General features: G+C 40.7%; 1 protein-coding gene across 2 annotated transcripts in view; it reads left to right on the top strand.

Moving 5' to 3' along the window:
• The first annotated feature begins 586 nt into the window (after positions 1 to 586).
• Positions 587 to 25,016, top strand: part of ANKRD28 (ankyrin repeat domain 28) — a 165,036-nt gene continuing 140,606 nt past the window's right edge. For both annotated transcript variants that reach the window (XM_060099453.1, XM_060099452.1), the window contains exon 1: positions 587 to 934. In XM_060099453.1, coding sequence (XP_059955436.1) covers positions 908 to 934 — 27 coding nt within the window. In that variant the 5' untranslated portion in view covers positions 587 to 907. The remainder of the gene's footprint in view (positions 935 to 25,016) is intronic.

The following is a 25,016-nucleotide window of genomic DNA, read 5'->3' as shown; positions in this document are numbered from 1 at the left end:
CTCCGGCCCTGCCCTCCTGCCCGCCCCCCAACCCCCGGGAGGACAGCCGCTTCCCGGTGACCATCTCTCACCCCACTCCCTTGGCTCTTGCATCCTGCGGAAGCCCAGGGGCGAATCCTCACTCCCCCTCCACGTGCAAGTCCTGTTCGCCACCCTCCCCTCGCCGCTCCCAGGAAGGCAGCAGCCCCCAGGTGCCCACCTCTCACCCCCTTTCCGGCCCCTCACCCAGCCCCTGCAGTCTCCTCCGGCTTTGGGGAACGTTCTGCACGCTCCCTCCACGTGCGAGCCCCTGACAGTTACCCCTCTCTTCCCAGGACCCGCACCTCAAACCCGGGCTCCTCCCACCTCGCCCAGGGCGCGCGCCCAGGGCACCTGGCCGCCCCTCCCCCGGCTCCACTCCCTCGCTCGCCCCCGCCCAGTGCGCCCGGCTCCGCGCCCACCCTCACCGCTTCCTCCCCCGCCCTTGCCCATCCGGGAGGCGGGGCCCGAGCGAGCGCGGCGGCGTGGCCAATGGGCGCTCGTCTTACTCTGGCCTCTCCCCCGCGCGGCCGCCAATCGCGGCGGGCGGTGGTGGTAATATTGTGGAGTGGAGTTTGGATGCCGCGGCTGCCGCGGGCTGGAGCGGGGCGGCCGCGGGGGCTGCCCGGCTGTCTCGGGAAGGGGGCGTGAGGCGGCAGCGGCTGCGGAGACAGCGGAGGGAAAAAGGAAGAAAGGAAGGAGGAGGGCGGGGAGTCCTCGAGGAGGAGGTGGGATCCTCCGGTTCCTCACCTCTCGGCTGCGGAGGGCGGCAGGGAGGCGGCGCCGCCCCCTGCCCGCGGACTCCTTAGCTCACTGCCGCCGACCCGTCGCCTCCGGGCGCAGGCGAGGCTCCTGGGGCGGGAGCGGTGGCCGGGCGGCGCCGACCGCCATGGCGTTCCTCAAACTCCGCGACCAGGTAGGCGAGGGGCGGCAGGCCCGGGGGTGGGAGGGAAGGCGGGAGGAAGCGGGGGGCCGGCGGTGTGGGCCGCTGGGCGCCCGCTCGGCTGGGCGGTGCGAGGGAGGCGGGGGCACCTCGGGGGTCGCGGCGGCCCGCCTGTCAGCGCAGCCTGGCTGGGGGAGCCCACGTGCCGCCTCCGGCCGCCGCCGCCGGAGGGGCGGGTCCGTGCTCGCGCCGGGCGCCCGCGTCCGGGTCCGCGCCTCCTCTCCAGGTGAGGCCGGGGCCTAACAGGTGGCTTCCCGCAGCCAGGCGGGGCGCTGCCGGCGGCCGTGACCGAGGGTCACGACCTTGCTGGCTTGTTGGCGTCGCCGGCTAGTTCGAGGCCGACTCTTTGGGTCAAAGGAGATTTTGCTCAGGGAGTAGTTATTCAACGTGCAAGTTCCCACACTTGTTTTCTTCTGACATCTTGTGCACCATCTTGGTTACTTTTCTTGACTCAGGAAGAGCTGATACAAGAATACCTGAAGTGTGGTAAACTGTCATGACTCTTGGATTGAGGAAATACTTTGTGTCTAGGAACGAAATCGCAACTGTATCAGAATTACTTGTACACCTGAAAACGTGGAACGATGGGCAACAAGGCTTTCAGGAGATGCAAAGGTTTCCAAACACCTGAATCTCTCCTTGAAGGAAAAGGGAAATTAACGTGTGAAATATACCGAATCGCAGTAGACTCCTTAGTGCTGAGAATTTATCTTTGCCATTTGTTTTTCTGAAGAGAAGATGGTGAACAGATTTGAAGGGAAGGTAATTGCATGTATTGGGAAACTATTCCGAAAGTGAGTTCCCCTTTTGAAAAACAGTGGGGTAAAAACTTGAGGTATATTTTTCAATGTTGTCTCTTAGTGAATATTGTACCTTAAATTCTCAATCTAAGTAGTGTCATTTCATAAGTGACTTTTCTGTTTAGGCTGATGGCTGAACTTGTGTATCATTTGGTATCAGGAAGTTTTTAGTTGGTGTTAACATCATCAGGACATGATACTTTGAAAAACTCTAGTGTTTAGTCAAGCTTATACTTTGTATTTCAAATTGTGGAACTGCATTGTCCAGTATGATAGCCACTAGCCACATGTGACAACTTAAATTTAAATCAACTTTAATTTTATTATTTATTTATTTTTGGCTGCGTTGTGTCTTTGTTGCTGTGTGCCGGCTTTTCTAGTTGCGGCGAGCGGGGGCTGCTCTTCATTGCGGTGCACTGGCTTCTCATTGCAGTGGCTTTTTTTGTTGCGGAGCACGGGCTGTAGGTGTGCGGGCTTCAGTAGTTGTGGCTCTTGGGTTCTAGAGCACAGGCTCAGTAGTTGTGCACGGGCTGAGTTGCTCCTTGGCATGTGGGATCTTCCCGGACCAGGGCTCGAACCCGTGTCCCCTGCATTGGCAGGCGGATTCTTAACCACTGCACCACCAGGGAAGTCCCTAATTAACTTTAATTTTAAATAAAATAAATTCAGTTCTTCATTCCGGCTAGCCACATTTCAGGTGCTCCGTAGCCCCACGTGGCTCTTGATTATGGTATTGGACAATACAGGTGTGGAGCATCTGTATCATCAGAAACTTCTGTGGGGCAGCACTATTAAAGAATAAAAGGTAAAGCATAAACCAATTCCTGTACAGTTAACGCACGTTGTACTCTTAATGGTGTGTAACTCAAGATCCAGGGTCTCCACTAATCTTTACCAATCTAATGGCACCTTGTGGTTCCATAACTTATAGTTGAGGTAGCAATTTTTGTTTTGTTTCTCGTCTTACACTTTTGAAGAAAGTTATTTGGATTATGTGTGCTAGAAATTTGGTGAACTTTTGGGAGAGCATCTCATTTTATTCACCATCAGGTTTAAACAGAAACAGGATTGTATTTTCAGTTGGACATAAAATCCAATTGCACCTTTGCATTTGTGTATTTAGGAATTGCAGTTGTGAAACAATTGTGATGCTACTCCAGTTTTATATAATATCTACTAATACTTGGTGGTAAAGATGATATGTAAAATGTCACCTGTAAACTTGAAGGTATTTGGGCAAGTTAATGAAGTGGCATGGCTGGGGGTGGGGGTGGGGGGGTGGGGAAAGAACCTTGGGGTTTACCTCTAATAAAGTACTAAGGAATTGGCTCATTTGGTCTTTCTTTTGGAAGACATGTAGAACTGAGTTTGTTTTTGCCTGGAAGAGAATAGCTGCTTTTAGAAGTCATTTTATGTGTTGATATTTTATTAGCTGTTAAAAGCGATGGTACAAATGAAATGGAATGCAAATACTATTTTAACCTTCCCATCTACAGGACAGGCAGTTCAGCTAGACGAATTATTTTATTTGGAGGAAAGGAGATCTGTTTAAGTACACAGAATTTTAAAGCTGAAAGGTAGTTGACATAGCATTTAGCTCAGTCCTCATTTACACTTGAGCTAGGAGGTAGTAGAATCTACTTTTCTGTGTTATTTCCATGTACACCTTGTATTTTGCTTTTTTCCATCTTTGTAAATACAGTCTATTGCGTAGAAGCTAAACGTGGGTAGGGGTTGCTTTTCTTTGTGCACATAAGCATCAGGGGGGTTCTAGATGGTTTAAACATAAAATCAGTGAGTAAATAAAGCAGTTTGTTTTCATATCCAATCAATGACAATGAGTAAGACAGCTTTCCCTCATTTTGTGCCAACACCAATATGGGGGTAAGTAGTTACTACGGTGCTATTTTCTATTAGTAGGTGAAAATAACTTTCAATTGTAAATGAAATGAAAAGAATTTGTTTCCCGTTTGTAGGAAACATCCCTGGATTCCCCCCCCGCCCCCACATAAAAGTGTTTTATAAGAGCACGAATCTGTAACAGTTGCAGGGTTTTATTCAACAGGTGTCACTGTCAGGTTTTTTCTCTTTGCAGTCACTAAAAATGTAATCATACATGGTTACATTTAAAATTTATTTTCCGGCTTTATTGAGATATTATTGATATATAACATATGTAAGTTTAAGGTGTACAGCTTTGATTTTATACATGTATATATATTGTGAAATGCTTACCACAGTAAGTTAACACTTCCATCCCCTCATGTAATTACCATTCGTGTGTGTGTGTGTGTGTATGTGTGTGGAGATAACATTTAAGATCTACTTCTCTTAGCAGCTTTCAATTATGTATATATAATAGAGCATTGTTAATTATAGTCACCATGCTGTACATTAGATCCCCAGATCCACTCATTTTATAGCTGGAAATTTGTACCCTTAGACCAATTACAGGCTTACATTTTATCAGCAGTGATTCATAGTATGCCCTACTAAGAAAGGTAGATGGTCTTTGTTTGGTTCAGGGGTAACAAACTCACAACTGGGGAGCTAAATGGCAGCTGATACTTAGCTTCAGTATCTAGGACACAATAGAGAGTGATGGGGATCATGGCAAATAGCAGGTATGTTAGCTGCTGCTCGCTCCAGGCCATTGTTTCTGTGCAGGTGTGCCTAGTATTTTTAGAACTCCAGTTTTTTGTAGGAAGCCAGAAACACAGATTCTTATGAAAAATTTCTATTTATAAGTGTTGGCAAGTTGGTAGATAACATTGAGAAAAATTCAAAGCCGTGGTTTTAAAAAGGGGGACCAGTTTATAACCACTAGTTTAGATCAGCTTGAGGAAACAAACTACTATAAAATTAGATTCCTATTAAAAAACAGTTTTCTCTGAGATAAAATAGCCAAAATGGTCATAAACTTAAAAAAAATTGAGATATAATTTGCATACCATGAAATTCACCCTTTTAAAATGTTCAGTAGTTTTTAGTATATTCACAAAATTGTACAACCATTACCACTGTCTAATTCCAGAATATTTTCATCACTCCAAAAAGCCATTAGCCAGACTTCACTGGTGGCGCAGTGGTTAAGAATCCACCTGTCAATGCAGGGGACTCGGGTTTGAGCCCTGGTCCGGGAAGATCCCACATGCCCTAGAGGAACTAAGCCGTGCGCCACAACTACGGAGCCTGTGCTCTAGAGCCCACACTCCGCAACAAGAGAAGCCACCGCAATGAGAAGCCCGCGCGCAGCAATGAAGACCCAGTGCAGCCAAGAATAAATTAAAAAATAAAAAGAAAAAGTCTGTAAAAAAGCCATTAGCAGTCACTCCTTGTTCTCCCCTCCTCCTACCTCCTGGCAGTCACTAATCTACTTTCTATCTCTATGAATTTGCCTGTTATATTTCATATAAATGAAATCATACAATATGTGGCCTTTTATGTCTGACTTATTTCACTTGGCATAATACTTTTAGCATGAATCAATTAGAAATTTTATATCATGTTTAAGACTTTCTAAAAAAGTTTCTATACTTTTGTGCTGTTTTATTGCCTCTGGTAGTGTGCATATGTATAGTCTGGATGTTGTTTTTTTCTGTTTTCTGCGTTGGTTTTATAACTCAAGTTAAACTTTGTTTGCAGTAGTGCTAAAGGATAATAGTTTTCACATTTGGATTATTTTTGTGTAGGAGCATCTTTGTGTTCCCTCCTGGGTTAATGGTCATTAGGTAAGAATTCTTGATATATTGAAGGTTTGTTGTTTTTGGGTTTTTTTTGTTGTTGTTGTTTTGTTTTTTGCGGTACGTGGGCCTCTCACTGTTGTGGCCTCTCCTGTTGCGGAGCACAGGCTCCGGACGCGCAGGCTCAGCGGCCATGGCTCACGGGCCCAGCTGCTCCGCGGCATGTGGGATCTTCCCGGACCAGGGCATGAACCCGTGTCCCCTGCATCGGCAGGCGGAGTCTTAACCACTGCGCCACCAGGGAAACCCATGGTTTTTTTTTTTTTTGAACAAAGTTGGCATATCAACGAGTAGATATTGTGTGGATGAGAATAAATCACTGTTTCAGATAGTAAGTTCTCACTTGTCAAGCATTCACTAAGGGTAGAGCATTATTTGACTTTTCAGTAGGAAAAAAAACTAGATGATCCTTGAAAAATCTTATAATTGGGGATACAGAATGTATGAAATGCCCGAAAAACACTGATGCCCATATGTTCAAGTATTCCATATCGAATGTCTCTTTGCTTTGTGTTGGAGATTGTGGGGGACACAGGGTGCAGTAGCTACCATCTCTGCTCCTAAGAATCTTATTGGCTAGAAAATGAGCAAAGACATGCATAAATAAATGCACAGCGTCTGAGATACTTCACATGAAAAGGTTTATAGAAGTTGAGGAAAAACATGGAGCATATTCTTTGGAAATGTAACTAATATATAATTCAGAAATAAGTGTGTTCTATGTTTCTTGACTTTTTTTTGAATACTTTGTATAATACAGTGTAGAACATGGAGTGCTCCATAAGAGATGGAGATAACATGATTCCGAATTCAGAAAGGATCAGATGATCTGATTGTAGACAGAGGGAAACCCTCATGGCAAGGGAGGTATTTTAGGTCCACAGAAAGGGTTTGTTGAGAGCAAACATTTGGGCAGGAAAGCAACAAGAGGGAACCCAGAAGGCAAGCCAGAAAAAGAGCATGGTATATTTCTGTTGAGATAGTTAGGAGATAGACCCGATTGGTGGGTGTAGTTGGAAAGGACTGGAGATAGATTAGTTGAATTAACAGTGACTACATTATGAAGTACTTGGAATACAAGAAGTTTGGATGGATCGGTAGGTGATGGGAAGTCTAAGCTAGGCTGTGAAGAGCTTCAGGGAGAATGTGCATATATGTACTTTTCTCAAGAGGGTTCATAGTTTTATTAGATCTTCTGAGGGGCCCATGACACCCCAAAGTTAAATAACTGTTACATTACAGGTTTTAGAAGAGTAGATTATAAAAGACAAATAGGGACGCCCAAGACTGGTTAGGTGGCTACTGCTGTAATTCAGAACATATGTAAAACCTTTTAATTTAATATAAACGGAGTATATTAATTACTAAGCCAAAGTTTGACTGGAAATGAGTACATCTTTAAAGGATCCTTATAACTGTAATAATGACTCACTTATGCATACAATTATGTCTTATATTCATATAACAATTGATAATTTTTTTGTTGCATAGTCCCACTAGGGTCAATCACACATTAAAATGCAATTGAACATTGATTATGGTAGTGAAAAAAAAGCAGATAATCCAAGTAGTTAGGTTTGGGTTGTATTAGGTTTTTCGGCATTTTATTTCCTTTTCGTTTTTCTAGTCTAATGTAAAATTCATATACCTGGGCTAGACTGAGATGCCCCTGGAAAGTGTTCTGTGCCTGGAGAAAATAGGTTAGGATTAAGCCTTTTTGTTCTGGATAATGTATCCTGTGGACAGTTCACATCAAGCCAGTCACTGAGTAATACTTCTAATTTAAAATGAAAATTAATGAAATCTCCAGTTATTTAAACCAATAATGTTTTAAAGTGTTACAGTATATTGTACACGATGATTAAAGTTCTCAAGTACTTAGGTTTGATTTCTACTCCTGTCCCTAGCCCCAGTTCTTTGTTATACTATTAAGGGATTCATCTACCTTCCTTATGTGATACTGATTTTAAGAAAAGTTGCCAGGATTCTTTGTGTATACTGGTTGTCATACAAAGCAAACTCTAGATAGAATTACTACTCCCACAGCTAAAGTTCACTTTTGCGCAGTAAATTTAAGTTCAGATTCTTAATTGGTGATGGTTTCATCTTTGATTTATTATAAAGTTAAAGGTTATGTCTTTTCTACTCTTGCGGATTTAAGGTCACAGATAATATTAAAGCATGCAGCACAGGACAAGATATTTAAAAAGGGAAATTAGGAAGCAGTTGTTTCTGACACAAATGCTTGTTCTGGAAGCCTAGAATGCAAGTTATTACAGTTGAACGCTACATTTAAAAAAAATAATTTATTTATTTTTGGCTGCATTGGATCTTTTTTGGTATGTGCTGGCTTTCTCTAGTTGTGGTGAGCGGGGGCTACTCTTCGTTGCCGTGAGCGGGCTTCTCATTGCAGTGGCTTCTCTTTGCGGAGCACAGGCTCTAGGCTCACGGGCTTCAGTAATTGAGGCACACGGGCTTCAGTGGTTGCGGCACGTGGGCTCCAGTAGTTGTGGCTTAAGGGCTCTAGAGCGCAGGCTCAGTAGTTGTGGCACACGGGCTTAGCTGCTCCACGGCATGTGGGATCTTCCCGGACCAGGGCTCAAACTCGTGTCCCCTGCATTGGCAGGCGGATTCTTAACCGCTGCGCCACCAGGGAAGTCCCCTCTTTTCCTTTTGAGGGAACTCTTGGATTAAAAATGATGAAAGTCAGAAAGGGCCTACTTAGCTATCTTTAGCATTGTATTTTTATTGGTCTAAATTAATTAGGATAAAATCAGATAATTCAAACAGGACTTTGAAAGATTTTATATATGTGTGTAGTGTGGATGTGTATGTAGATGGGTAAACAAAAGGCATCTATGTTGGATAGTTCTCTGAATGGTGAGAGGTTTCCCCCACTTTTTGACAGCTTCTATGCTAGGTGGTGTATAGTTCCAAGAGTGCCAGATTGGGTCATGCCAAGAGTGAGAATAGTGTCCCTGGGAGAACTTTATAAACAGCAAGGCAAGTGACATTCACATCCTGGAGAAATGGAGTTAGTTGGACTTCAGAGTTAACAACAGCTGGCTTTTAAGGGATGTAAAAGCAAACTGCAGCATGAAGGGTGGGCAGTGGAGTTGAAGCCAGCTGAACAGATTGGAACAGCAGGTGTAGTATTAGTCACACAGAGCCAGTAAGTAGCCTAATCCAAGGTATAGGCAGGTAGTTAGCAACCAGCACGTCTGTTAGTTGAATGATTCAAATAGGTCTGGAATCAAGAGACTTTAGTAGACGAGGGCTGGGGGCTGTAACCTTGCAGACATTCTCATTTGATACTGTAGCGGGGACAACAGAGGGAACGTGGTGGGAGTATTTCCCAACTTAGAAACTAGTCCAGCATTGTAAATGGAAAGACGATACAGGTGTATTATAGAAATGTTTTGGAAGATTGTGTATATGTTAAATAATGGTTAATCCACCTTGCTATTTTAAAGAAACTGTGAATTATTTTAAATAGCCTCTTAATAAAACAACTTATTTTTAATCTTTTATCATAAAGCTGAATCTCTATATATCATTTTCACATAAATTTAGATGTAACGACTTGATTGTGTAACTATTACAAATGATCAGCAATACATGGATTATTTTGTATGTTCTGATGTATTACTGGTTTAGAACCTTCTGTGTTTTGGCTATTGAATTATTGCTTTTAAAATGTTGCTAATCAACCTGTGTGTATTTTCTTTCCTTACTAGCAATGTTCCACCTACCTATGACTCCAGATTCTATTATACTCAAAAGAACTCCTTACCGGCTCACTTTCTAGTTTCCTCAAAGTCTTGGAGCCACAGTTTTGAACTTGGAATTCCTTTTCTCTGACCATAACTTCTTTCATCGTTGGTTGTCCCGTCTTTTCACCCACAATGAAGTTGAGCTTTGCTGTTTTGGAACCTACTTCACCTAGTTGGTTAAGTTCAATTTGGCCACAAACTGACCTCTTGAGAAGTCTTGAGCTCTTAATTCAAGCAGTGTTGGCTAGGGTAGTGTTTTCTGAAGTGTGGGACAGCTTTTCCTACTGGTGTGTTTCTTGAGATTTTACGGGGTGACCTGTCTACTTGGACTTCCAGGTGTTGACCCACATTTCCTTGCTTCTAGTCTACTCAAGACCATAGCCTGGTGTCCTGCTTCAGTCTCACTTTCCTCTGGCCTGTTTGGGGGTTTCCCAGCTCACTTCATTGTACCCTTTCGTATTAACCATCCCTACTCAGCTTTCATCTCTGTTTTTCCACCTCAGCTCCTTTCTTAAATCCTTTGCCACCCTCAGTTCCTAACTTACACACACCTCAGTCTCTTCCCCTTCATCTCCGTCTGCTGCCTCTTGGAATTTGTCCTTCCTTTGCGTTCCCACCCCTTCTCAGGCTGTGCTGTCTTCTCAGCAGGCCTTGAGTCTCGGTGGGCACTTTACCCACAGTTCCTCCCGTTGGCGCTGTTAATGTCAGTCTTACATTCTTATCCTCTACCTTTTCTACTCTTGTCTGTAGCCCCAGTGTTACCCTCTCAGGTTATGCCTTCATTCTATCCTGTGGCTTTGTTGGGCAAAAGAAGCAAATGACTTAAAGAAAAGGTTAAGTAAATATTAGTAGATGTCATTCATAGATATGGAAAACAATTATGGTAGTCTTAATTGAATGTCTGGAATGCTGGAACATATACTTTTAATTCTGGCTCATTTATTTATTCCCTCTGTGACCTTGGGCAAGTTATTTCACTTAAGTTTGTGTTTCCTCGCCTAGAAAAGGGTGGTAGTTGTGTCTAGCTCGCTGAATTGTTGAATTAAATGAGAGTGTGTAAAACCCCTGGCACATAATTGGCACTTGATAAATGGCAGCCACTATTGTATTGAAATACTTTGGCTTGGGACTTAGCTCTTCCACTTTCTTACTGTATGACATTGGGCAAAGAAACTAAATCTGAGCTGAAATTTGTTTTTAACATCTTTTTTGAGATATAATTCACAAAACCTGTACATTGAAATAATTTAATAATGTATAAATTAAATCATGTACAATTCAATGTGTTGTTTTGTTTTGTTTTTAGTAAACTCACAGGGTTGTGCAACTATCAACCACAATCTAATTTCGGAATATTTATCACCTCAAAAAGAAGCCCTGTGCCAATGAGCAGTTACTCCCATTACTCCTAACCTCCCCTCCTTTCTCTTAACCTTAGGCAACCACTAATTTACAGGTATACCTCAGAGACATTGCAGGTTTGGTTCCAGACCACTGCAATAAAGCAAATATTGCAATAAAACAAGTCACGTGAATTGTTTGGTTTCCCAGTGCATGTAAAAGTTATGTTTACACTGTACTGTAGTGTATTAAGTGTGCAACAGCATTATGTTTTAAAAAAAAATGTACATACCTTAATTAAAAAATACTTTATTGCTTAAAAATGTGAACCATCATTTGACAATGCAGGGTTGCCACAAATCTTCAATTTGTGTAGATGTGTGTTTTAATTTCGCTTGGGAAGATTCGTATGAGTTGCTGAATTGTATTCTGTTTAATGTTTTAAGAACAGCCAAGCTATGTAATCCCTTTTGTGTGTTGCTGGGTTTGGCTTGCTAATTTTTTTTTTTTTTTTTTTGCGGTACGCGGGCCTCTCCCGTTGTGGAGCACAGGCTCCGGACGTGCAGGCCCAGCAGCCATGGCTCACGGGCCTAGCCGCTCCGCGGCATGTGGGATCTTCCCGGACCGGGGCACGAACCTGTGTCCCCTGCATCGGCAGGCGGACTCTCAACCACTGTGCCACCAGGGAAGCCCCTAGTTTTAGTTTTTTAAGGACTCTCCATACTGTTCTCCATAGTGGCTGTACCAATTTACGTTCCCACCAACAGTGTAAGAGGGTTCCCTTTTCTTCATACAACTTTTTTTTAACCATAGAAAGGATATATAAGAGGTTTTTGTTTTGATTGTTGTTTTGGGGGGGGTTGTTCTTTTTGTTTGTTCGTTTTTGCTTCTTAGGAAAAATTGAAGAGCAGAAAACTTACTTATTCTAGGTTTTTGGTACCAGTTTTTCACAGAAGTATAAAATGAGAGGAAGAGAAGTCCTCTCCCTCAGTCTTGCCAGATTTTGTTGTGAACAATCCTTGTGACTGTCAACTTGTCAGTGGATTTTTTTTTCCTTTGAATAACTTCTGCAGGAGGCAACCTTTTTTTTGGACTATTCTGTTATTGCCTGCGTTTGCATTTAGGAGTGCAGGATCTTTCCCCTCCATTTATAAAATCATTAAACTGAACCATTTTCAAAAGTTTGACGTAGTGTTTTTATTGAACTCATGGAAGTTGGAATTGAAGCTGTGAGAGAATTTACCTATTTAGTCTTGAGCTTATAATTTCCCAAAGAGTAAGGGCCACAGTTTTGCCCAGTACTAAACACGGAACAAGAAATTTAGGTGTGTAATTTATATCATAGGCTTCCTGAATACTGAAATGCAAAAGAAACATTTTCACCTACCGCATTCAATAATTTGATACTATTTACTGATATTGGTGAGAATGCAGGAAATTGGTTCCATTACACTGTTTTATTTCCCTGTGGTTCTATCTGAAATAATTCTTTTTATATGACTATATTTATGGTCTGTCTCCCTCTACTGGAATGTGAACTCTAAGAGGGCAGGGACCGTGTCTGTTTTTTACTTCTGTATCCCCATCACCTACAGTAATGCTTTGCATATAGTGGACATTCAGATAATTGCTGGATGAGTAAAGAATTCTGATTAGGTGTATCTGAGATGGGACCCTGATACCTATATGTTTTTTAAAAAGCATCTCAAGTTATTTCGATATGCACTTCCAAGGCTGAGAACCACTGGGCTATTTTCCTTCTCTGACATGCAGTAATGTGCATAAGGTACAGAAGATACATATGTATATATGTATCCTTACTGAAAGATCATTATTAGAGGCTTTCTCCACTCTTGAAATTGGGAAAACCTGACTGAGTTCCCTAGAAAGAAGAGTTTAATTCAGTATTGTTTTCCAAGTATTGTTTGCAGATAAGACTCAGAATGGACAGTTGCTTTCCACCATCAGATACTTAAATTTAGGAGTGGTGAGAAGAAAGCTAGAATGGAATTTATTACCTCCCCCCCATTTTTAACAACAACAAAAGGCAAGGTCAGGCTTCCTAGATGGCTTCTCCAAAACAGTGATTTTCAGTGGTGGGGGATGGGATTTCTCTAATGACTGGGGACCTTTTTTTTTTTTTTTTTTTTTTTTTTTTTGCGGTACGCGGGCCTCTCACTGTTGTGGCCTCTCCCGTTGCGGAGCACAGGCTCCGGACGCGCAGGCTCAGCGGCCATGGCTCACGGGCCCAGCCGCTCCACGGCATGTGGGATCTTCCCAGACCGGGGCACGAACCCATGTCCCCTGCATCGGCAGGCGGACTCTCAACCACTGCGCCACCAGGGAAGCCCTGGGGACATTTTTGATTGTCCTAACTGGGGAGGGGGAAAGGATACTACTGGCATCTATTGGATAGAGGCCTGGGTGGTGCTAAACATTCTACAGTGAACAAGAAGACATCCACCCCCAACAAAGAACCACCTGCTCTACAGTGTCAGTATTGCAGAGGTTGAGAAACCCTGCTTTAAACAAGCCGCTTGGAGAAAGCATTAGTAGTTACTGTTGAGTTTGGCAATTATGAATGCATGGAGCCTGTGTGTGTGTCTGTGTGTGCGCGCACGCACACATACCCGTTTTTGGCCCTGGGCAAAACTGAATGTCTGTGTAGAGAAACCTGTATGTGTGTACAGGAAGACCTTGTTTTATTGTGCTTTTCTTTGCTTTACTGCGCTTCGCATATATTCCGTTTTCTGCACCTTGAAGGTTTGTGGCAACCCTGTGTCAGGAAAGTCTGTTGGCGCTATTTTTCCAACAGCATTTGTTCACTTGGTGTCTCTGAGTCACATTTTGGTAATTCTTGCAATATTTCAAGCTTTTTCATTATTTGTGATGGTTATCTGTCATCAGTGATCTTTAATGTTATTGTAATGTTTTGGGGTGCCATGAACCGTGCCCGTATCAGACGGTGAACTTAATCCATAAATGTGTGTGTTCCGACTGCTCTCTCTTCCTCTTCTCTGGCCTCCTTATTCCCTGAGACACAACAATACTGAAATTAGGCCAATTCATAAATAGCCCTACTAATGGTCTCTAAGTACTTCTTGAAATGAAGAGTCACACAACTCTCACTTTAAGTCAAAAGCTAGAAATGATTAAGCTTAGTGAGGAAGGCATGTCAACAGCCCAGATAGGCCGAAAGCTAGGCCCTTTGAAGCAATTAGCCAAGTTGTGAATGAATGCGAAGGAAAAGTTCTTGAGGGAAATTAAAGGTGCTACTCCAGTGAACACATGAATGATAAGAAAGCAAACAGTCTTATTGTTCATATGGAGAAAGTTTTTTTTTTTGAATTGAGGTATAGTTGATATACAGTATAAGTTTCAATCAACATAGTGATTCACAATTTTTAAAGGTTATACTCTATTTTACAGTAATTATAAAATATTGGTTATAGTCCCTGTGTTGTACAATATATCCTTGTAGCTTATTTATTTTATTTATAGTAGTTTGTACTTCTTGACATAGAGAAAGTTTTAGTGGTCTGGATGGGAGATCAAACCAGCCACCACATTCCCTTAAACCAAAGTCTAATCCAGAGCAAGGCCCTAACTCTCTTCAGTTCTGTGAAGGCTGAGAGAGGTGAGGAAGCTGCAAAAGAAAAGTTTGAAGCTTAGCAGAGGTTGGTTTAAGGCAAGAAGCCATCTCCATAACATGAAAGTGCAAGGTGAAGCAGTGAGTGCTCACATAGAAGCTGCCACAAATTATCTAGAAGATTTAGCTAAGATAATGAAGGAAGCTACACTAAACAATAGATTTTTGATGTAGGTGAGCAGCATTCAGTTGGAAGAAGATGCCATCTAGGACTTCATAGCTGGAGATGAGAAGTCAAAGCCTGGCTTCAGACCCTCAAAGGATAGGCTGACTCTGTTGTTAGGGGCTAACATTGCAGTTAACAATGCAGCTAACATTGAAGCCAATACTCGGATTCTGAAAATCCTGGGACCCTTAAGAATTATGCTCTCTACTCTGCCTGTCCTCCGTAAATGGAACAACAAAGCCTGGATGACAGCACATCTGTTTAAAACATGGCTTACTGAATATTTTAAACCCACTGTTGAGACCTGTTCCTCAGAAGAAAAGATTCAAGATGACTGCTCATTGACAATGCACCTAGTCACCCAAGCGCTCTGAGGGAAATGTATCAATACGGTGAGATTCATGTTGTTTCCATACTTGCTAACACAACATCCATTCTGCAGCTCAAGGAATAGTTTTGACTTTCAGGTCTTATTATTTAAGAAATACATTTTGTAAGGCTATAGGTGCCACAGAGAGTGATTCTTCTGATGCCTGTGAGCAAAGTCAATTGAAAACCTTCTGAAAAGGATTCACCATTCTAGGTGACGTTAAGAACATTCATGATTCAGGGGAAGAGGTCAAAATATCAACATAGACAGAAGTTTGGAAGAAGTTGGTTCCAACCCTCATGGATGACTTTGAGGGGTTCAACACTCCAGTAGAGGAAACAACTGCAGATGTGGTGGAAACAGCAAGAGAACGAGAATTAGACGTGGAGCCTGAAGATGTGGCTGAATTGCTGTAACCTCATGATAAAACTTTTAACAGATGAGTTACTTACTATTTATGGGTGAGCAGAGAAAGTGGTTTTTTGAGATGAAATCTCCTGGTGAAGAAGCTGTGAAGCTTGAAATATTGAAAGTATATATACAGTTTTTCACTTTTAATTTTGAATAATGCACCAACATAAATAACCCCCATAAACAAAACTCTTTGAGGTCCTCAATAATTTAAAGGTGTGAAGGGGTCCTTAGGCCAAAATATTTTTGAACAGATGGTGTCCTGAGATTGGTTCCTCAGACACTGTTGAATCTATGTTTGTGTCTTTTGTTGGTTTAGGCTTCCATAGACTAGAAGATTTAAATTCCTTGGGCTTTGATAGAAAGTTCTGGCTTTTTATTTTGACCTGAGTATGTTTTTAATGTATAAAATATATAGCAGAATTTTCAAAGGTTAAATTTTGAGTTCATAGGGCTACAAAAGCATTACTTGTAGATTAGATGAGTGGAGAATTATATCTGGAAGAATGACAAAAAGAATCACAGGAAATGGTAAATTATTTTGGAAAGGTTACAATAGACAAATGATTGTGGAAAAAGTGTCATTTTATGAGAGTCTTAGAGAAAAATTATGAATAGGTTTAGCAAACACCTTAAGTATAAGAGACTGCATCCCCGTAAAAAAGGGGATGTGATAGGAGCGTTTTAATTATTAACACACACACTAGAGCTTTATCTAACCATAAAGAAATAATAGACTTTCTGTTTCCTTAAACACTGAAACTAAGCTCTGTAGGTTTGAGTGAATTGTTGGTAGGTTACTATGTTTAAGGCAGCATTTAGGAGAACCATACTGGAAGTGATTTAGAGGAAAAGAGACTTCCATAGATATTTTCTTATCTATATAAAATAATTAGCATTACCCTGATTTATTAGAAGCCTGGTCTTAGTTAAGCCTTGTAAAGGGTAAGTTTGGCTTGTGACCTAAACAGTATCTTTGGGGTCAATGAATAAGTGTTGCGTGGTGTGCAAAGCTGTGGAAGATCCAGAAGAAATCAGGGAGAAGAACTTGTCAGGAGTTGAGTTAACAACTTAAAGACGGTGATCTTTTCCCCCTAGATATTAATATTTTGGTTAACCCGATTTTGTAAATGTTATTTTTCTGTATAGCATTTTAATCCCTAGGAGGCTTGTAATCCTTTGAAGTGACCCATAGTCATTTCATAGTGGGGATTAGGAACTAGATTGTTAGGAAAGACCACAATTTGTTTTTCCTCAAATTCTAATACAAATAATACTTTAGCATTAATACTTGTATACTTAATTTTCACTAGTTAAATGTGAGGAAGTTCTGTCTTTAAAAACTTCCCTTGAAAAAGTTTTTTCCTCATCACCAAGGTACTTTTTTTGAAACGTTTAAGTAGATATAGTTACCTTTTAAAATTACATGTTAAATTTTTTTTTAGATCAAATGATTTAAACTTATATTCCTATTTTATCTGAACAATAACATGATATATTTAGGGGCATAGGTCTTCATAAATTTTTTTTTGTGTGTGATAGAATTCATCAGAATACTATTTTACCACTGGTGTTAAAAAAAAATTTCTCATTCCAAAATTAATCAAACAAAAAAATATATTACTCTAAACTCCTATTCATTTATATAAAAGCAAAAAATTATTTTTCTATTTATTTTTCATTATGGTAAAATTAACATACATGAAATTTGTCATTTTAATCATTTTAAGGTGTGTGATGCAGTGACACTAAATACATTCACATTGTTGTGCAACTGTCACCACCACCCATCTCCAGAACTTTTTTTATCTACACACATTGAAACTCTGTATGTATTAAACATTAATTCCCTATACCATTTATCCCCCAACCTCTTACAAACACCAGATATCATTCTGCTTCCTGTAAGTGGATCATACAATATTTGTCCTTTTGTGACTGACGTATTTTACTTAGCATAATATCTTCAAGTTTCATCCATGTTGTAGCATGTGGCAAAATATCTTTTTTAAGGCTGAATAATATTCCATTGTATGTATATGCCACATTTTAAAAATTCATTAATCCATCCACAGACAGTTGGATTGCTTTCTAAGTGTCCATTAGGCTCTCGTGAGTAATGGTGCTGTGAACATGGGTATGTACATACCTGTTTGAGACCCTACTTTCAGTTCGTTTGGATATATCCCCAGACGTGGAATTGCTGGATCATATGGTAATTCTGTGTTTAATTTTTTGAGGAAATGCCATATTGTAATTGTGCATTGATGGCTGTACCATTTTACATTCTCACCAACAACACATAAGAGTTTCAATTTCTCTGCGCCTCACCAACATTTGTTATTTTCTGCCTGTTTTTCTGTTTTCTTTATAATAGCCATTCTGATATGTGTTAAGTGTTATTTTGATTTGTATTTTTGATTTGCAGTTTTGATTTGTATTTTCTCAATGATTAATGATATTAAGCATCTTTTCATGTGCTTATTGCCATTTGTATATCTTTGGGGAAATGTCCATTTTTTAATTGGGTTGTTTTCATTTGTTACTGGTTTGTAGGTCTTATCTGTTCTGGATATTAATCCTTCATCAGACACATGATTTCCAAATATTTTCTCCCATTCTGTAGGTTACCTTTTCACTGCGTTTATAGTGTCCTTTCATGTACAAAAGCTTTTAGTTTTTATTAAGTTCAGTTTATCTACTTTTTCTTTTGTTGCCTGTGCTTTTGGTGTCATGTCCAAGAAGTCATCGGTAAATTCAGTGTCATGAAGCTTTTCCCATTTTCTTCTAATAGTTTTATAATTTTAGCTCTTGCGTTTAGGTCTTTCATCCATTTTGAGCTGATTTTTGTATATGGTGTAAGGTAAGGGTCCAACTTCATTTTTTTGCACGTGGATACCCAGTTTTTCCAAAACCATTTGTTGAAAAGACTGTCCTTTCTCCTATTGAATGGTCTTGGGACCCTTGTTGAAATCTGTGGACCATATATATGTGAGGGTTTATTTCTGGGCTTTGTTCTGTTTCATTGGTCTATATGTTTGTCTTTATGGCAGCTCCACACTGTTTTGATTACTGTAGCTTTGTAGTAAGTTTTGGTTTTTTCTTTTTCTTTTTTTAAAAATTTTATTTATTTTATTTTTGGCTGTGTTGTGTCTTCGTTGCTGCACGCAGGCTTTTCTCTGGATGCAGCGAGCAGGGGCTACTCTTCATTGTGGTGCACACAGCCTTCTCATTGTGGTGGCTTCTCTTGTTGTGGAGCACGGGCTCTAGCTGCGTGAGCTTCAGTAGCTGTGGCACACAGGCTCAGTAGTTGTGGCCCACGGGCTTAGTTGCTCCGCAGCATGTGGGATCTTCCTGGACCAGGGCTTGACCCCATGGCTCCTGCATTGGCAGGTGGATTCTTAACCACTGCGCCACCAGGGAAGCCCTGTTTTTTTCTTAATTTATTTGTTTTTCGCTGCATGGGGTCTTCCTTGTTGCATGCGGGCTTTCTCTAGTTGTGGTGAGCAAGGGCTACTCTTCATTTTGGTGCGTGGGCTTCTCATTGTGGTGCGTGGGCTTCTCATTGTGGTGGCTTCTCTTGTTGTGGAGCACAGGCTCTAGGCTGCAGGCTTTGGTAGTTGCGGCATGTGGGCTCAGTAATTGTGGCGCACAGGCTCTAGAGCTCAGGCTCAGTAATTGTGGCACATGGGTTTAGTTGCTCCACGGCATGTGGGATCTTCCCGGACCAGGGCTTGAACCCATGTCCCCTGTGTTGGCAGGTGGATTCTTTTTTTTTTTTTTTTAATTTTATTTATTTATTTTGGGCTGTGTTGGGTCTTCTTTTCTGTGCAAGGGCTTTCTTTAGTTGCGGCGAGTGGGGGCCACTCTTCATCGCGGTGCGCGGGCCTCTCACTGTCGCGGCCTCCCTTGTTGCGGAGCACAGGCTCCAGACACGCAGGCTCAGTAATTGTGGCTCACGGGTCTAGTTGCTCCGCGGCATGTGGGATCTTCCCAGACCAGGGCTCGAACTCGTGTCCCCTGCATTGGCAGGCGGATTCTCAACCACTGGCAGGTGGATTCTTAACCATTGCACCACCAGGGAAGTCCCTGTAGTAAGTTTTAAAGTAGGGAAATGTGAAACCTCCAAGTTCTTTTTCTTTCAAGATTGTTTTGGCTATTCAGAGTTCCTTGAGATTCCATATGAATTTTAGGATGAATTTTTAATCTGTAAAAAGACATTGTTGGGATTTTGATAGGGATTATATTGAATCTATAGATTACTGTGTGTAGTGTGGACATTTTAACAATATTAAGTCTTCCAATCCATATCTTTCCATTTCTTTGTTCTTTAATTTCTTTCAGCAGTGTTTTTTAGTTTTCAGCATACAAGTCTTTTGCCTCCTTGGTTAAGTTTGTTCCCAGGTATTTCATTCTTAATGCTGTTGTAAAGGGAATTGTCTTCTTAATTCCCTTTTCAGTTTGTTAGTGTATTAAAAAACCCTGATTTTTGTGTGTTGATTCTGTGTTCTGCAACTTTGCTGAATTCATTTATTAGTTCTAATATTCTTTTTGTTTGTGGACTCTTTAGGGTTTTCTACGTATAAGATTATGTTATCTGTGAACAAAGGTAATTTTACTTCTTCCTTTCCAGTTTGGATATGTTTTCTTTTTCTTGACTATTAGTTTTAATAGATGGAGAGATAAAATAGGAAATGGTATTAGATGATTTAGAAATCTGTTTATCTGAGGCTTTACTATGGAAAGTATATCTTGAAAGTTTTTCATGCTATTCCATGGAAACTGGGGAACTTAAGTGATAAAGATAGTCTGCATTGCAAAGAAAATTTAACTCACAGCTTCTAGATTTATAATAGGTTTTTGTTTGTTTTTGTTTTTTGCTATCTCAGAAAGGCTAACCACAGATGCAGTTTTCTTCTAGTCCTTGACATTGTGCATGCTTTTTGTTTTTTTCTGCTTGCTTTTGAAGGTAGTTGTTAGCATTTAATTATTCTTTGGAGTTTTGGTGTTTGTTGTTATAGATATTTGTATAAGAGATGCCTGTAACTGACATTATAGATACATAAAATGTAAAGTCGTTAAAAACAGGTGGTACTCTGGAAATAAACTTTAATCATTTAGGTCAGATCTTAAGATGAGAGAACTGAGGCCTGGAGAGGATGTTAACTTGTACAAGGTTATACAGTTATTATCAGAGTCAGGACTAAACCACTTTGGTAATTTTTTTTCTCATTCTTTCTGTCTACTTGAATCATTGATTACTGCAACAGCCTTTTAATTGTCTTTATGGACTTTAGACTCATCCTTCAGTCTGTTCTTGCTACTGGATCCAAAGCATAATACTTCTGAAATATGAACAGTTATATCAGTGTGTTAGTTTTTTCAGTTATTAACCATTATCTTCAGGGTAATATTAGCATTAATTATAGCTAAGTCCATTGGGTTGTCTGATTTAATACTTTGAACGGTTCTTTGCTGTTAATTATCCCAGTTTTATAGATGAGGAAATTGAGACCAGGACTGTGTAATTTCAAAGTTTATGTTCCTAGGCACTATGTTATTACTACTTAAGTAAGGCATTCAAGACTCCTTGTGTTGTTGCTCCTATCCACTTCTCTTGTGTTCAGTTGACATTTTTAACTGTAAATTCCTTGAAGGCAGATATCATGTCCCAGACCAAGCAGTTGCCTGATACATAGCAAATATTTGGTAAATGTTGAATAAATTTTAAGTAGTGAGTGAATGGCACAGGATAGTGAGCCTAGCCCAGTGTGAGAAGACATGAATATTACATCTGAAAGAAAAGATTCCTCTGACTGGCCATGGTCAGTAAAGGTCAGTCTTTGGGTTAAAGAACAGAATGAGGGAAATGGAATCCAGAGAGATGATTAAAGATAGGAACTATTTGTTCTTGACTTAAATTAATTATATCTTTGGGTTGTATGAACTTGAAAATGAATTCTCTAAGTAACTTTTTATGTTTTCAGGCCTGGTGGCGTTAAGGAGAGAGGCACCTGAAGACTTGAGGCAGGGAAAGTTTACTCCATTTTTTAGAAAGGGGAAGAAGGAAGATTGTAGAGCTTGATGTGGCTCTCAGGTGAGATTCTAGAGTAGATTATTTAAAGAATTACTTGTTTCCAGGAGAGATGAAGTACTAAACATTAAGAATTAGCCTGAATTCATTAAGAACAAACCAAAACAGCCTCACTTTTCTTTTTGTGCATGAAACCTCCTATCTTCAGTGAATTGCACGAGATTTACAGATTACTCATCACATTTGCAGATGGCACAGATACAGGAGGGATGGTGTGTTAGCTGGGATGGGCTAGATTTTGCTGTAGTGATAACCTCTAAATCTCAGTGGCTGAAAAAGTAAAAGAGATTTATTTATTGCTTATATCACATGTCTGTTCTCAGGTCAGCAGGGTTCCCTGCTTTGTGTTGTTCTCATGCAGGAACCCAGTCTGGAGTTTCTGCCTTCTGGAATGTTGCTTGTACTTGTGGTACCAGAGAGGGAACATGATGAATGACATATCAGGCTTCAAAGCTTCCGTCACACATCACTGCAGCTCACTTTTAACTGATCAAAGCGGGGTGACCACACCCAGCCCGGGTGTTTGTGGGGTAGGGAAGTATAATCCTACCATAATTTGGAAGGAAGGGACCCAGAAGTATCACTGAACATGAGTGTTGACTTGCTGAGATAGTGAGCACTTTGGATGACAGGTTAAGGAGCTAAGAGGATTGAGCTTTGTAGGCTGATGTGATCAGCTGAATCAGACAAAGGGAAAGTGAAGAGGGAGAATTGTAAGAGCCTGTCCTTCCTTCCCCAAACTAATCCCAATAGAATACTGTTGATGGAAGGGGCTGAGGGGTGCAGCTTGCTAGCTTTATCAGCACATGTGGCACAAAGAAGTGTAGTGGTTGGTGCAGGGGAAATGACAAGGAGGCCTCGATTCTGACTTACTCCATATGCCCACCCTACCACATTTCTGGATATAGGTGCTTGTTCAGATGGGAGATACACTTGAAATCATGTCATGTGGATGACTGAGGCAAATAAGGATGTGCAGCTGGGAAAATTCACCTGGGCAGGGGAGTGGGAGGCATCATGGCTGCCTCAAATATTTGGAGGCCTGCCAAGGGGAAGCAGGAATGGACTTTTATCATATGTCACACTAAGAAACTAGTGGATGAAAACTATAGGAAGTGATTTAAGCTCAGTGAAAGCAAGCTGCTAGTTTATTTTCTTTTTTATTATTTTTAATGTTTAGACAGGCTTCCACTTTATTTATTTATTTATTTATGGCTGTGTTGGGTCTTCGTTTCTGTGCAAGGGCTTTCTCTAGTTGTGGCAAGCGGGGGCCACTCTTCATCATGGTGCGCGGGCCTCTATCACGGCCTCTCTTGTTGCGGAGCACAGGCTCCAGACAAGCTGCTAGTTTAGAGGTGGTGTAGAATACTTCTTCCTGGAAATAATCAGGCATCAGGTTGATTCCCCTGAAATTATATGACTTTGAATGACAGAAGAATGCAAGAACTTTCATAAACACTTAATATGAGTATGTAAACATTTATGTGATTATTTCTAACTTCACTGGTGAAAGAAGTGAGATATAATGAATTAGTGATCTAATAAAACATTTTTATCTTTATACCTGTTAAGTACTAGAACTCTGCTAGGAACTTTATGAATTTTTTTTTTTCTAAATCTTACGTTAGTCTCATTTTATACACGAGGAAGCTAATTCAGAGATAATAGCTTGCCCAAGGTTTATTCTGGTTAACTGGTCAAGTAAGGATTTTATTTTTTAAAAGCCACTGGATCCATTTTACCAAATGTGGCCTGTGGTGTGTACCAGTATCTTATGACAGAGTCAGAGCCCTTCTGGTTGAGTAGTGTTTGGAGCCCTGGCCTCTTCATCCCCTTTTCTTTCCCTTCTTGGTTACTACCTGAGGTACCCTGATGTTATCTAGAAAGATTTTTTTTTAACTTCCTCTCCTGTCTTTGTCATTAAACACAAGAGACAGAGCAGCTACTCTGGGGACGGGTGGAGGAAAGGAGGAGAAAGATGGGCAAGAGATTTACGTTTATTGAGTCCTTAAAGTGTACTGGGTACTTCATATGAATTTGAGGTAAGTGGCATTGTTCTTATTAAAGTTAAGGAGATTCAGGCTCAGAAGTTAACTTTATTCAAAGTCACAGGTCTAATCCTAGATCTGTTCGAGCTCTAAAACATGGCCATTTCATGTAACTACTAGAGAGTGGATTAACTGTGCAGTAGGTCATGTATGTATAAGTCAGAGATCAGACTTAGTTGCATCTGACTTCATCTAATAAAAGACAAAGTCAGGGCAAAGATTCAGTGAAGGAACAAAAGAGGAAAAATGATTCTATAAAGGACTAAAAAGAGAAGAAACACAAAAATGATGGTAGGTCAATATTAATAACTAATTGAACTATATTGTGATACCAGTGCCCAGAAAAAGTATATCTCTATCGCAACACTGAACAGAGTGCTGTATCAGTCAGACAGCCCAAGTTATAATACTTCTATCTTTGCCTCTAAAAATGATTCTCAAAAGACTAGAGAATTTTTTGTCGACTTCCGAGTTAACAGAAACAAATTATTTTTCCTTTTTGCAAGTGTAATAAAAAGATGTGTGGAGTTTCTGAAGGGTGATGTGACCTTCGCATTACAAGCTGAAAAGCAGCTGTGTGTAAGCACAAGTAGAGCAGAAGGTGGAGCTAATACATCTCCTTTACTGTCCTGTTCTGTCTCTCTTAGGTGGTTTATGCTGATAAGCAGACAACTTTGAAAGAAACTAGTGTTCAGTTCTAAAAGTTGCATTACCTCAATATTTAAGCAAGGAAAACTACACACGATGGCTTCCGGGGCTTAACATATTTTTGGTAGTTGTCTGATAGCAGTACTTTTCATAAGGATCCTACTGTCTTACTGCAGTGCTTTGTGATAGGAATGGTGACCTGCTGGACCTTTGGGCCTACGTTCTTCTTAAGCAGAGCTGGGTCCATGGTGACCTGCTGGACCTCTGGGCCTACATTCTTCTTAAGCAGAGCTGGGTCCATTTGGACCACCATGTCATTCTCATGAATGTGTGTGCATGCACATGCATGCACACTTATATGAGATAGAATCATCTGAAATATTAGTGTTGATGAAAGCGTGCTCTTAGGTTCAAATTGTACCTGTGTATCAGGACGTTGTTCAGTGGGGCTGACTCATTATCTAAGTGTTCTTACGTGTCTTTCCGGAATTTGCAATGTTTTTGCCTATAATTCTGTTTGGATCTGATGTTAATGACTCTTGAGACCTATGTCTGTAGAATTATTTTCACATGATGATTAGATATGATGAGTTTTAGACTTTGTTTATAAGCTGCCATCTTTCATGTGATACACAAATAGTGAAAGCGACAAGTTTTGGTGCAGATTGACAAGGATGTGTCTTTGTTACATTGTGTTAGTAATACAGACGTGATGATAATACCGTGAATCAGATTTAATAATAGTAGTGCAGAGTTTCTGGACAGAGGCTCCTCAAGCTTTGATTTTTATTAAGTAGTTCCTTAGAAAGGCAGCATAAGTTCTGTATCTAGAAGCTGATGTAATTGCACTTGAATTTTGTAAGACAAATCCCAAATCAAGCTGACATTGGAGAGCCTTTTTTTTGAATTATCATATATGCACAAATATTTCAACAATACGGGAGATCCTGAAAGAATGGCTCCCAGGCATCCAAGGATTGCATGAGTGTATGAGGAACTCTCTAGTCCTAAT

Source organism: Mesoplodon densirostris, chromosome 5 (assembly GCF_025265405.1).
Source record: "Mesoplodon densirostris isolate mMesDen1 chromosome 5, mMesDen1 primary haplotype, whole genome shotgun sequence".
NCBI lineage: Eukaryota > Metazoa > Chordata > Mammalia > Artiodactyla > Ziphiidae > Mesoplodon > Mesoplodon densirostris.
This window is presented reverse-complemented; position numbering and strand designations above follow the sequence as displayed.